General features: G+C 34.8%; 1 protein-coding gene across 1 annotated transcript in view; it reads right to left on the bottom strand.

Annotated features, from left to right (window-relative positions):
• LOC128663062 (core histone macro-H2A.1) overlaps positions 1 to 14,779 on the bottom strand; it is a 136,087-nt gene that overhangs the window by 13,054 nt on the left and 108,254 nt on the right. The window contains 2 exon segments of the mRNA XM_053717203.1: positions 194 to 384; positions 6,163 to 6,252. Of these exon segments, the coding sequence (XP_053573178.1) occupies positions 194 to 384; positions 6,163 to 6,252 (281 nt within the window).

Below are 14,779 nucleotides of genomic sequence, written 5' to 3'. Positions count from 1 at the left end.
CAGGGCGTGTAGCTTTATTTTAAATTAGGGTATGCTGAGAAGCCCTCGCTATGCTATGGTAAGTATAGTTCAGAAATTTACAATAAATTGAATAGCCTTGATACTCTGCTATAAAACCACATACATATTTTGCAAACATGTTTAAGTTACAAAAGTAAAGGCCTTATTTTCACCACTAGGAAAAAGAGAACACCATTTTTCATTCTTACCTTCCACTGCCAATTGAAGGAAATGCAATTGATTTGATTTTTTTCTCATCTGCCAAAGCCAAGCAGTTCTTTACAGTCTTTTCCAGAAGTTCTTCGCTCTTGTCAGAACCCCAGCTGGGACTGTTACAATGGATAACAAACTTTGCAGGCAGTCCATGGCCAGAACTTACCGCAGCTATAAACAAAAAGAGTCACATGCAGATATTACAGACAAATCTTTAATTACTTTTCATGTATTTTTTGCACTCAGTAGTTAAAGGGAAATTATACACCAGATTTTTTTTGCATACATGTTTTGTAGAGGATCCATTTATATAGCCTATACAGTTTTGCTTATTTTTAAATAACATTGCGCTGATTTTCAGACTCCTAACCAAGCCCCAAAGTTTTAGAAAAATACTGATGTATACCTACTCCAGCTTGCTTCTGTTTGTATAAAGAGTCTTTTCATATGCAGAGGAAGGGGGAGGGGAGGTGTCTGCTTTTTTTTGCTATAAAACCACTTGCAGTGGGTGTTCCAGCTACCTTTTCCACAGAGCTAAACTGGGAGCTTCTAAGTAAGCTTTTAAACAGTTTTATACAGGATTTTTAGATCAGTATCTGTGCATATTATTCTTTATAGTAGTGTCTATTACATGCAGTTAAATGAAAATTGGTGTATACTGTCCCTTTACTGGCACACTAAAGTAAACATTAAACTTTCATGATTCAGACAGAGCATGCAATTTTAAGCAAATTTCAATTTCACTTCCATTATCTAAATGTACACAGTCTTTTTATGTGCACACTTTACGATGCACTAGCTCCTACTGAGAATGTGCAACAATTCCCAGAATATGAGTATATGCTTTTCGTGATTGGCTGATGGCAGTCACCTGATGCAATGGGAAGGAAAATGTAACTAACTGAAATTTGTCAGAAAAAAAATCTACTACTCATGCGAAATTCAAACTAAGTGCTTTTGCATTGTCTTTTCGTTATGCATTTGGTGATTATGTTATTCTACTAATGGTCCTTAGTGGCTGGACTTAGTAACATTTTACTGCTCATAAATGTAACACAAATTTAAAAAAGATGTGATAACAGAATCCACTACTTATGTTTGCTGCAGTTTTTAGATATGCTCAAAAAAATCAGCAAGTGTGAAATACAAATTATTTCTGTTTAATAACAGGTTACAAATATGCTGCAATTCAACCAACTGTGACATAAGCTGCATGTGACTTAAGATATCAGTAAAAAAATAATCTGATTGACCCACTCAGGTTGGTGATTATCCATTTATAATTAGAAGGAAAAAGGTCCCTTTAACTTAAAGGGATACAAAACCAGAATTTTTTTCTTTCATGATTCCAATAGAGCATGCAATTTTAAACAACTTTCCATTATACTTCTGTTATCAAATCTTCTCTTTGTTTTTATCAGTATCCTTTGTTGAAAAGCAGAAAAGTAAGATCAGGAGTGTGCATGTGTCTTCAGCACTATATAGCAGGAGTTTTGCATGAACGTTATACATTAGCAAGAGCAGTAGATGGCAGCACTTTTTCCTGTCATGTAGTGCTCCAGACATGTGCACACTGCCTATCTAGATTTCACTTCAACAAAGAAAAACATAAGACTGAAGTAAAGTTGATAATAGAATTAAATTGGAAACTTTTTTAAAAAATTGTATGCTCTGTCTGAATCATGAAAGAAAAGATTTGGTTTTCATGTCCCTATAACAGTCTGCACATTTGCATTAAATAAATTGCTATTAAAAGAAAACAGAATTTATGCTTACCTGATAAATTACTTTCTCCAACGGTGTGTCCGGTCCACGGCGTCATCCTTACTTGTGGGATATTCTCTTCCCCAACAGGAAATGGCAAAGAGTCCCAGCAAAGCTGGTCACATGATCCCTCCTAGGCTCCGCCCACCCAGTCATTCGACCGACGGACAGGAGGAAATATATATAGGAGAAACCATATGATACCGTGGTGACTGTAGTTAGAGAAAATAATTCATCAGACCTGATTAAAAAACCAGGGCGGGCCGTGGACCGGACACACCGTTGGAGAAAGTAATTTATCAGGTAAGCATAAATTCTGTTTTCTCCAACATTGGTGTGTCCGGTCCACGGCGTCATCCTTACTTGTGGGAACCAATACCAAAGCTTTAGGACACGGATGAAGGGAGGGAGCAAATCAGGTCACCTAAACGGAAGGAACCACAGCTTGCAAAACCTTTCTCCCAAAAATAGCCTCCGAAGAAGCAAAAGTATCAAATTTGTAAAATTTGGCAAAAGTGTGCAGTGAAGACCAAGTCGCTGCCTTACATATCTGGTCAACAGAAGCCTCGTTCTTGAAGGCCCATGTGGAAGCCACAGCCCTAGTGGAGTGAGCTGTGATTCTTTCAGGAGGCTGCCGTACGGCAGTCACATAAGCCAATCGGATAATGCTTTTAAGCCAAAAGGAAAGAGAGATAGAAGTCACTTTTTGACCTCTCCTTTTACCAGAATAAACAACAAACAAGGAAGATGTTTGTCTGAAATCTTTAGTAGCCTCTAAATAGAATTTTAGAGCACGGACTACGTCCAAATTGTGTAACAAACGTTCCTTCTTTGAAACTGGATTCGGACACAAAGAAGGTACAACTATCTCCTGGTTAATATTTTTGTTAGAAACAACTTTCGGAAGAAAACCAGGCTTAGTACGCAAAACCACCTTATCTGCATGGAACACCATATAGGGCGGAGAACACTGCAGAGCAGATAACTCTGAAACTCTTCTAGCAGAAGAAATTGCAACCAAAAACAAAACTTTCCAAGATAGTAACTTAATATCTATGGAATGTAAAGGTTCAAACGGAACCCCTTGAAGAACTGAAAGAACTAGATTTAGACTCCAGGGAGGAGTCAAAGATCTGTAAACAGGCTTGATCCTAACCAGAGCCTGAACAAATGCTTGAACATCTGGCACGGCTGCCAGTCTTTTGTGAAGTAAAACAGATAAAGCAGAGATCTGTCCCTTTAGAGAACTTGCAGATAATCCTTTCTCCAAACCTTCTTGTAGAAAGGATAGAATCTTAGGAATTTTTATCTTGTTCCATGGGAATCCTTTGGATTCACACCAACAGATATATTTTTTCCATATTTTATGGTAAATTTTAAACACCAAAAAACTCTTAACCATCTCCGTGGAGATGTTGCCTGTGCAACGGCAAAGAGAATGACTGGGGTGGGCGGAGCCTAGGAGGGATCATGTGACCAGCTTTGCTGGGACTCTTTGCCATTTCCTGTTGGGGAAGAGAATATCCCACAAGTAAGGATGACGCTGTGGACCGGACACACCAATGTTGGAGAAATGGTTCTTTATTGAACATTTAATAAATGTGCTAAGATCTTCACTAAACAGATCCACTATACTTTCAAATTTTGCACAGCGTTCAAAAGAAGAAAGTGAAAAGGTGTCAGTGCTAAAACAGGGACACTAAAGTCAGAATTAAACTTTCATGATTCAGATCGAGCTTGCAATGTTTATTGACTTGCCAATTTAGTTCCATTATCAAAGTTTTCACAGATGCATACTATCTGAGGCACCAACTCCTACTGAGTTCAACGTGTATACATACAGTAGTCTGTGATTGGCTGATGGTAGTCACATGATATAGGGAGCCAGCAAGTGTGGGGGAAAAAAAATTTCAGCAAAAACTGCTTATTTGCTTATTTGAGAGTGTTATTGCATTGTCTTTTTATATTGCATGTGCTAATTATGCAATGCTACTGTATTTAATGGTTGTTTAGTGTGCTATTGTATGCTTTAGCATATCATATTTAATTATTTCTGCTTTTATTAATAAGAAAACCTGAACATTGAAAAAATTAATTATTAACTTTATTAATTAATTAACTAGGTTTTCAGATTTAAAGGGACAGTCTACTTGCTTTTTTATTGTTTAAAAAGATAGATAATGCCTTTACTACCCATAACACCAGTTTTGCATAACCAACATTGTTATATTAATAAACTTTATAACCTTTTTTGTTTGCCTGTTTCTAAGCTCCTGCAGGCCAACACTTGGCTCGGTGCTTTTCATTAGCTTTTTAAATCTTGCACAACAGACAGTGCTGGTTCATGTGTGCCATATAGATAACATTGTGCTCACTTCCATGGAAAATGATAATGGTTATACAAGAACCATCACTGATTGGCTAAAATGTAAGATTGTAAAAAGCACTAAGATAAGGGGTAAGTCTGCAGGGGCTTAGATACAAGGTAATCACAGAGGTAAAAAGTATATTAATATAACCATGTTGGTTATGCAAAACGGTGGAATGGGTAATAAAAATGAATTATCTATCTTTTTAAACAATAACCAATTTTTAAGTAGGCTTTCCCTTTAAAAAGTGAGTGATGTTGTGTTCAAGATAAGGAATATAATATCTAAGAACAATGCCTTTTTTCCAGAAATTTAATTGCAAAAGCGATCCCACAAACTGAGTAAGGGCTACAAATAAATGTTATTACTAGATTTAATATGATAAATCTTTCATTCTGTAAACCACTGTTTTATAATTCATTATTTATTCAATGAAATGAGCAAGCACATAGGTTTGCTTCACCTAAATTATTCTCCGGGCCTAGAGTGTTATAGCCATTCTGGCATCTTCACTGAATATCATGAAAACTCATACTTGATGTTACAACGTGATGCTTTGTGCCATGATACATATGTAATTTTACATTTAAATCCAATCCTGGGCATTACTGAGAACTAAAATTGCAATAAGTAGAGAATTACTGCTTCTTCAGATCAACAACTTTCAAAAGGAACTAAAACTGTTTTTATTTAGTAAGAAAATGTTCTCCTTTCCTTGAGTGTTATTGCTTTTCATCAACGGAGACTTTAAATAGACATAAAAGAACTATCATGAAGGAATACAATTAAACTGAATGCAGGACAACCAGGGTCACCTATAAATTTAAAGGAATATGAGCAGTACCAAGAATAATCAAGAAGCTGGGCGTTGCTTCCTAACATATTGAAGAACTTGAGTACTAGACGTTTGCAATTTGTTCTAATTTATGTCCCACTGTTTCATTTGGCATATGGAGAATGCATCATAAATTTAAGAAAAATCTAATAAAACAACCTGACATTCCTGTAATCAGATGGGGAATTATATGCAAAATGTGGCCAATATGGCAATTTAAGTGTTTCACCTTAACACTGCTTGTAACCATGGCGTTTGTCTGTGAAGTTTTGTTGTCCCTGAAAGAGGAATGGTCCTTTAGCTGAACTTTGCAGGTTAAGTTGAAGAGGTCTGTGATTTACACATAAGCTATTATCACACTTTTTTTTTAATGGAATGAGTTTTGAGAGTACACAGACCTGAATAGAACTGCACAGAGATTATGAACACCTGTTTCTAGAACGTAATCGGCTAAAAAAAATGAGAACATGTCTTTAAATGTCTAGCAAAACTTTTCTTAAACTATCTTGGGTAACATAACAATGTTGTTATTCTAACATTTCTTTAAGGCTACATTCTATTACTAATTTAAAAATGTATAAATTGAAACAACATTAAAGGTATAGGAAAGTCAAAATTAAACTTCCATGATTCAGATTGAGCGTGTCATTTTAATACACTTTTAAATTCACTTCTATTTTCAAATGTGCTATGTTCTCTTGTTGAAAAAGAATACGCACATATCCTACATTAGTAGGAGCTAGCTGCTGATTGGTGCCTGTGACTGGATGTTTTCAGTTAGCTGCCAATAGTGCAATGCTGTTCATTCAGCAAAGGATTAGAAGAGAATGACGCAAATTTGATAATAGAAGTATATTGAAAAGTTGTTTAAAATTATATGTTCTATCCAATTCATAAAATACAATTGAGTTTTTCTGTCCCTTTAAGATATAAATCTCCATAAAATGAATACATCTTTAAAGATCAGGGAAATGTCTTTACCTCCAGCTATGTCCAAAGAACCATTTTTTTTCTTCATTTCACTAACTGCTTCCACAAATTCTTTTCCTCCTTTCTTCTCTAAGGCATTGCCTATGAAAAGATAGTTTACATTTAATGTAATGTCTTTGATTATTCAACATTAAATAACTTAAATTTATTTGATTTTATCTGGATCATACATCTTTCTTTGCCCATATTTGAAACTACAAAATAATATAAACATAAGTAGGTTTAATAATTAAATATTTCAGACATCAGTAGAATACATATTGGGGATTTTATTTGGGTACTATACCATACAACATACACTATGTGGCGCCCCACTTGTCCTTTTGAAGTAAGATTTTTAAATAAATATTGTGTCTGAACATTTACAATGAATTATCTTACAACAAATTGAGCTATGGTTCTCTGCACATGTATAACATTTTATCTAGTCACATCAATAACACCAACATTTACTTGTATTAAATTGTATACCAGGTAGAAATACCAAAATAAAACATTTTTTAATATAAATTGGGTATACACTGAATACATCTACAAATCAAGAGTAATTATTAAATTAATGCAACAACTGCTACTGAAGGAAAGTAGTTATATTGCAGGAACATGATTAAAATAAACTCATATGGTTTTTATATTATTTTGTAGTTAAAACAGCTTGATTAGTCTTGATTCTAGTTAATAATCAGGCAGCTGATACATACTACATTTTAGGATTTCCTTCAGTAATCAACTGTAGAAAGGAAAAAAAAACCTTCATAATAAGTCTAAAGATTAATGATAATAGTTTGACATTTGTGACTTAATCCTATTTAATATTATATAGAAATCCTAAAATGCAGAAAATAATTTATTAGGCTCTTTAATGATCAGATATATTTTTAACACATAAAAAATTAAAAAAGATCACGTATTTTTACACATAAAATGTAAAACAAACAAATAAATCATCTGAAACATATTATAAGGCACGACTTAAAGTGACATACAAGAGCAAAAAAAATGCTATAATGTGCTAAAACATTTTCATTATTCCGCTATTGTTTGAATACAACTATGTGTTTAACCCCAGGAGGGGGGGGAAATACATAAATAAAGTGAGTTCTGGAGCGGCAAAGTACTGCGATTCTAGAGCTAAATAGGGCCATTAGTGTAACTGCCAGCCACTGACAATGTTCAGCTATGCAAACAATATTGCAATAACAAAAAGTTCTAACACATTATTAGAGCTTATTATTAATCACACTTGTAAGTAAGCTGCAGTTGTTAATGTAAAAAAAATATGCATATTTGAAAAAGCATACAACACAGCTACAAACATATTATAATAGGATTTTTTTTTCTAAGCAATAATAATGCAGATTTCTCTTTTATTTGTAATTCATAATAAATTTACACTGAGCTAATTTTATCCGGTTATCCCAGCAGTATCCCATGTTAATAATAAAAGAGAAGTTCATATTGATCAATTTATTAAAAGTCTATTAGAAAATAATGGAACAACCTATATATCAGTTTAAAGGAAATGTAGTGATCTTTAATGTATCCTATAACATTTGTATTATTTTATGTATTTCTTAAATAAAACAAAATGCAATTATATATATATATATATATATATATACATACATACATATACATACACACACTTACTTTTTTATTCAAAATATAACACATGCTAATTATCATAAAGCAATATCTCTTCAGCAGTCAGACATTCCATAGTATAAGAGTACCTCCACTTTTGAGGCAAATATAAAGCCTAGTACGATATAAAAATGGCCCTTGGATATTATGTATCCCCAAGGATGATGGGTGAAACCAGATGCTTTAAAGCATGATGGGTTTAACCAGATGACCCACAGTCAAAGAGAATGCGAGTTGACTTGGAGAACTTGTAGACACAAATGATGGTTGGGTTGTGGGTTTTTTAGGTTGTTGACAGGATATTTAACCTACATTAAAGCCAAGCATGTCACACTCATATGTATGTATGTATTGGGTACTTGTAAAGCACGGCTAATCACCCGTAAGGGTCTCAAGGCGCTGCTCATTTTATCGCCCTCGGAAGGATGAAAGGCTGAGTGAACCTCGCCGGGGTTTGAACCTGCAACCCTTGGGTTGCTACAGAGACTATTCTGTCCTGTGAAGTGTCTTGTCTCACAGTCATGTCTCATTATTTCAAAGTTAATAAGGTTGTCTCTTTTTATTTAGAGTTTTCTTTTGTGCATATGGTAAAGTAAAATGGTTTATCAATGTATGCTTTTTATAATTAATTTATTCTTTTAATGGCATTTTTAGAATATCTGCATCTTTCAGAGTGGAGCTCCTTTAGTACGCTGAGCAATTATGAGATAGATGCTGCTTTATTGATTATAATGGAGGATCACTTGCAACTCATGGAAGTGAGGGGCTTGTACAAATCTCTATGAACTGCACCATTCTTATGCAAATTTTGTAAGAGAGACATTAGTTTCCCAAATTTGTTTTATTTACTCTATGTCAATGTACTATTTGCAAAATTTGGCTTGTAGGAAAATAAAATTCACTAGTTTAGATACCCTCACCCAAGGGTTTTAAGTACGTACATACACACACACATATACATTATATATATATATATATATATATATATATATACACACACACATATATATATATATATATATATATATATATATATATACACACACACACATATATATATATATATACACACATACACACACACAGACACATACATATATTCACACACACACACATACACGTATATAATATATATATATATATATATATATATATATATATATATATATATATAGTCCAGTTGTCTAAAATAAATGTGTTTTTATCCTGTAGCATTAAGATGACCCTTCACTGGCACTGAAGGGCCTAGCCCAAACCGTGGAAGACAGCTCAAGAGCATTATCCCTCCTCCACCAAACTTTACAGTAGTAACTATGCATTCTGGAAGGTGACATTCTCCTGGCACTTGCCACACCCAGATTCTCCCATCTGACTGCTAGATAGTGAAGTGTGATTCATCACTCCATACAACACAGTTCCACTGCTCTAGAATCCAGTGTGGTTTATACCACTCCAGCTAACACTTGGCATTGCGCATGTTTATGTAAGGCTTGTGGTTAACCGCCCAGTCATTTCATGAAGTCCCCAACGCACAGTTTTTGTGCCGTCGTTTTCAGAGGCAGTTTGGAGCTCTGTAGAAAGTGATGCAACAGATCATAGGTGAGTTTTAAAGGGATAGTCTAGTCAAAATTAAACTTTCATGATTCAGACAGAGCATGCAATTTTAAGCAACTTTCTAATTTACTCCTATTATCAAATTTTCTTTGTTGTCTTAGTATCGTTATTTGAAAAAGCAAAAATGTAAGGTTTGGAATGGCCCATTTTTGGTTCAGCACCTAGGTAGCGCTTGCTGATTGGTAGCTACATTTAGATACCAATCAGCAAGTGCTACCCAGATTCTGAACCAAAAATCGTCCGTCTCTTAAGCCAACATTCTTGCTTTTTCAAATAAAGATACAAAGAGAACAAAGTAAATTTGATAATAGGAGCAAATTAGAAAGTTGCTTAAAATTGCATGCTCTATCTGAATCATGAAAGTTTAATTTTGACTAGACTATTCCTTTAAGCACTACCTGCTTCAGAACTTGGCAGCTCTGCTCTGTGAGTTTGCGAGGTCTTAAATGTCTTGGCTGAGCTTGCTGCTCCTAGAAACTTACAATCTACAATAATAACACTTAATATTGACAAGGGAAGATCTAGTAGGAAAAAAGTTCACAAACTGACTTGTGGCTAAAGTGGCATCCTAAGGCAGTGACACGGTTCAAATAACTGAGCTCTTCAGTAAGACCAATTGTACAACCAATGTTTGTTTATGGAGATTTCATGGCTATGTACTCATAAAGGTTATAGTTGTCGTTTTATAAAGAGTACTGTACTTGCTTTCTGAGGGTACTATGTATATAAAAGTATTCAAAATGACATAAAACTAGATTTAGGTTGCATGTATAAGCTGTATTATGACAAATATTGCCTAAAAGACACAAGGCCTAATTATTAAAGGTCTTGCGGACCTTATCCGACAGTGTGCATCAGGTCCGCAAGACCTCGCTGAATTTGGAAAGCAATACGCTCTCCGTATTCAGCATTGCACCAGCAGCTCACAAGAGTTGCTGGTGCAACGCTGCCCCCTGCAGACTCGCTGCCAATCGGCCGCCAGCAGGGAGGTGTCAATCAACCCGATCGTACTCGATTGGGTTGTATTGTGGCGATTCTTGTCCGCCTGCTCAGAGCAGGCGGACAGGGTTATGAAGCAGCGGTCTTTAGATGTTTCTGGCAAGTCTGGGCCCACAAGCTCCATTCGGAGCTTGATAAATGGGCCTCAATATATTGTTGTCTACACTTTGATCCATACTCTCCAAATTGTCCTATTTTACAGATGCTAATATTTCAAAATCAACACTATTACGACTTTTAAACCTTTTCCTGTCCTAAGCAGTTTGGATAAAGGGTCACAATATACACACACAGATAGATAGATAGATAGATAGATAGATAGATAGTAATACACTGTATATGGCTTGACATTTCCATTAGTCCTGGACAAGAAATTTTAGTGGAAGAGTACAAAATGTGACTTTTTTCATATGTTTAACATTGATTGTACTAATAAATGTTGAGTACATTTTAACACCTGACACACAAGGGTGTCACAATTATTTGTAAACCCCTCCTGTCACATAGCCACAAAAAATCACATAAAAACATCAAACACACAGAATAGTCAGCACTCACTTAGATGCATACAGCAAGGCTTAAAGCATAAAAGTGATTAATTTATTACAGCGTTTGGCCAAACAGTGATAATTTGTGTAAAAAACAAACAAACAAAAAAACATAAAACTTCCCAGATGATTCAGATAAACAACTTTTCAATGGTCTTCTGTTATGAAATATGCTTCATTCTCGTGATAATTTGTTGAAGGAGCAGCAATGCACTACTGAGAGCTAGCTGAACCCATCAGGTGAGATAATGATAAGAGGCATATACAGTATGGTCAGCTACCAATATGCAGCTAGCTCATAGTAGTACCTTACTGATCCTGAGTGTAACTACGTTTGTCTTTCAACAAAGGATACCAATTAAAAAAACTTTCAGAATCATGAAAGTTTAAATTTTCACTTTCCTGTCCCATCAAAAATATATTACGACCATTTAGTTTGCATGTCTTTAAATTTCCATGATTAATAATACATAGAAAATGTTGACAGAGAAAATGGGATGTTGTGGCATAGTAAGAATATGAAATGAACCATAAATGAAAGAAAAAAAAAAAACAGGTATTAGATTTTGCAACCTCTTTAGGTTTCTCGTTTATTTATTATCAACAGTTGTCTCTCTTTGCAAGTCACTGCACTGGCTCCTCTTCCACTGTAGAAATACATTTAAACGGACACTAAACCCAATTTTTTCCGTTATTGATTCAGATAGAGCATGTAATTTTAAGCAACTTTCTAATATACTCCTGTTATCAATTTTTCTTCGTTTTCTTGCTATCTTTATCTAAAAAGCAGGAATGTATAGCTTAAGAGCCAGACCATTTTTGGTTAAAAACCTAGGTTATGCTTACTTATTGGTTTGCTAAATGTAGCCACAAATAAGCAAGCACAATCTAAGGTGCTGAACCTGAAATGGGCTGTCTCCTAAGCTTTAAATTCCTGCTTTTTAAATAAAGATAATAAAGATAATTTAATGTATCCTAAGGGAGCCGATTGTGCACTAAAACTCTTATGTGTCATTCCTCAGGGTTTAACGTCCTAACAATATAGCATTTCCTTTAGAGGAGTAGCACCTGGTCACTGTACAAGTTTATTTCACCCCTATACTACTAGTATAGTGCCACATCTACCAACTTTAACTCTTCCAGTGTTTAAACAGGGGGAGAGGTGCCAACACAATTGTGTTGAATCGTACTCTCCCTATTTTGGTGTAGACCACGTGCATAATGGCAGCATTTGATTAGAATGCTGAAATTAAAAAAATGGACAGATAATGTAATTAAAGATACCTTAAATCTTCAAAATAAAAACATCAAAGACATAGATGATGAGGGTTTAGGATGGGGACAAAAGTTGAAAGACAAAAAAATTCCTAAAAAAAAAAACAGATCAAGAGACAGTGAAATATAGGAATGTTTAATTTCTACATTGAAAACAATGTGATCCCTAGGGTCCTTCAAATAAAAACTTTCCCCTCCCTTAGTGACCTGACTGAAGAATTCATACAGAAATGGGAAACCATACTAACTGAGTGTGCAGTCAAATTGATCAAATTACTAATTGAATATGAGGAAGAAAAACTTTCAGAGATCAATTTAGAAATAGAACAAATGAGTACTGATTTTAAAACATATGAAATTAAGGAAGATTTTCAAAAATCATACAAAAAAAAATGAGTGATGAAATAAATAGATTTGCTAAATTCATCTCTGAAAAGAAAGAACAAAAAGGTTGATAGAGATCTAAATGACTATCAGAATAAAAGGGTGTATCTCTGGAAAACAAAAAATACAAACAGAAACTCCACCAAATCTGATAGTGAAACAACAGAATCTGATTCCTCAGACAAAGAAGAAAGAACCCCTAGGGGATCTAGAGGTAATAGCAAGAATAGAATAGCCCCACACCAAGGTTCTGTCCCTCTAGGAAACTCATCAGACGAGGTCAAAAGAAGCCTAAGAACCTCAATACACACTCGATCAATTAAATCCACAAAACCACAGAAGAAGAGAACTTACAAGTATTAAAGCTCTCTTCAAAAGTTGATGTTCACTTAGTTGCCAGGAAATTACTTTTGAAAAAATACTTTGGTGCCAATAACTTGGTTTCCTCCCTAAGCAAGGAGGATCAAGAAACTTTGAATAATTTATTATCATAACTACAAGAAACACAAGGGCCTGGGGAGATTAACATTGAATTGTGGTAGGTCATTAAAAACAAATCGTCATTTGTTCCCCCAAGTGCAGTCTCCGCTCAAATTGCCACATTCCTTAATTTAGTATGTGAAGACATACTTAAAATAGATACAACTTTAACTAATCACAATCTATGTTATAAGGAGAGAAAGGCTTTATTGGTAATACAAAAATGGGACAATGTTCTCATAAAGTCCAGTGACAAGGGAGGCAATATAGTAATCTGGCCCTATGATTTGTACATTGCTGAAGCTTTGAAACAGTTAAACAATGAACACAACTATAGAAGATTATTCTCAGACCCCACCAGCGATTTTGGCACTAAGTACAACAATCAAATACAAAATATCTTTATACTGAGCATAATTGACAACAAAGAAAATAATTTCCTGTTTGTACACAAACCATGGGTAGCTACACTATTTTTACTCCCGAAAATACATAAGAATAAACTTAACCCACCGGGTCGCCCTATCGTATCTGGAAATTAATCCATGTGCGAAAATGCCATCAAATATTTAGATGCACGACTGAGAAAATATGTAATAGATTCACCCTCATACACCAGAGGTATATTGAACAAATTAGAAAATGTAACTGTTAATAAAAACACATTTTTGGTAACATGCAACGTTGAATCCCTATATAAAAGTATTAAAATGGAATATAGATGTAAGGCCATAGGTCATTTTTTAAAAGGGGACCAAAGTATAAGCAATGAAACCAAATAATTTCTACTAACACTACTTAAGTTTGTACTCAGTAATAATTTCTTTACCTTTGATAATAAATTATTTTTACAAATATGCAGTACCACCATGGGGATGGCCTGCGCCCCCACATACGCAAATTTATATCTAGGGTGGTGGGAGGCTCTGTTTGTTTTATGTCCCCAAAAGCAAAAATATCATCAGTACATATCTCTGTGGGCCCGCTACATAGATGATATTATGATTCTATGGGAAGGCCCGATAGAGCTACTAAAGGAATTTATATCAGAATTAAATACCAACCAGATGGGTTTATTTCTTACATACTCAGTGAGTAAAGAAAACAGAGTTTTTGGACATATCCATCATTAAAACCTCAGATAAAAAAAAAATTAGTCACAGAATTATTCAGAAAATCTACATCCACCAACAATATGTTACATGCCACCAGCACCCATGAACCTACAGTTACACAGAATATCCCGACCAGGGAATACTTAAGAATTAGGAGGAACTGCTCCACTGTAGACGGCTTTGAAGAGGCTGCCAAAGATCTCAGAGCAAGATTTCTTGGGAGAGGTTACTCTAAAAAATGTTTATCGAGAGCCTACAAAAGAGCTATAAACACAGTTAGAAACACTTTATTAGTCTCAAAAGCGAGGTCTGGAGATGTTCATAATGTTAGATTCATTTCAACTTATAATAGGCAATCCAAAGAGGTGAGGAATATCTTTGAAAAGTATTGGTACATCCTAGAATCAGATGAATACTTAAAAGGTATCTTACCCAACAGACCTGCAATTACTTTTAAAAAGGGCACGTAATATCCAAGATTCCCTGGTGAGTAGCCATTTTGACCATTTGGCTAAAAGAAGGCCACTTTACAGGGGCTTTATAGCCTGT

This window comes from Bombina bombina, chromosome 6 (assembly GCF_027579735.1).
Source record: "Bombina bombina isolate aBomBom1 chromosome 6, aBomBom1.pri, whole genome shotgun sequence".
Lineage (NCBI taxonomy): Eukaryota > Metazoa > Chordata > Amphibia > Anura > Bombinatoridae > Bombina > Bombina bombina.
This window is presented reverse-complemented; position numbering and strand designations above follow the sequence as displayed.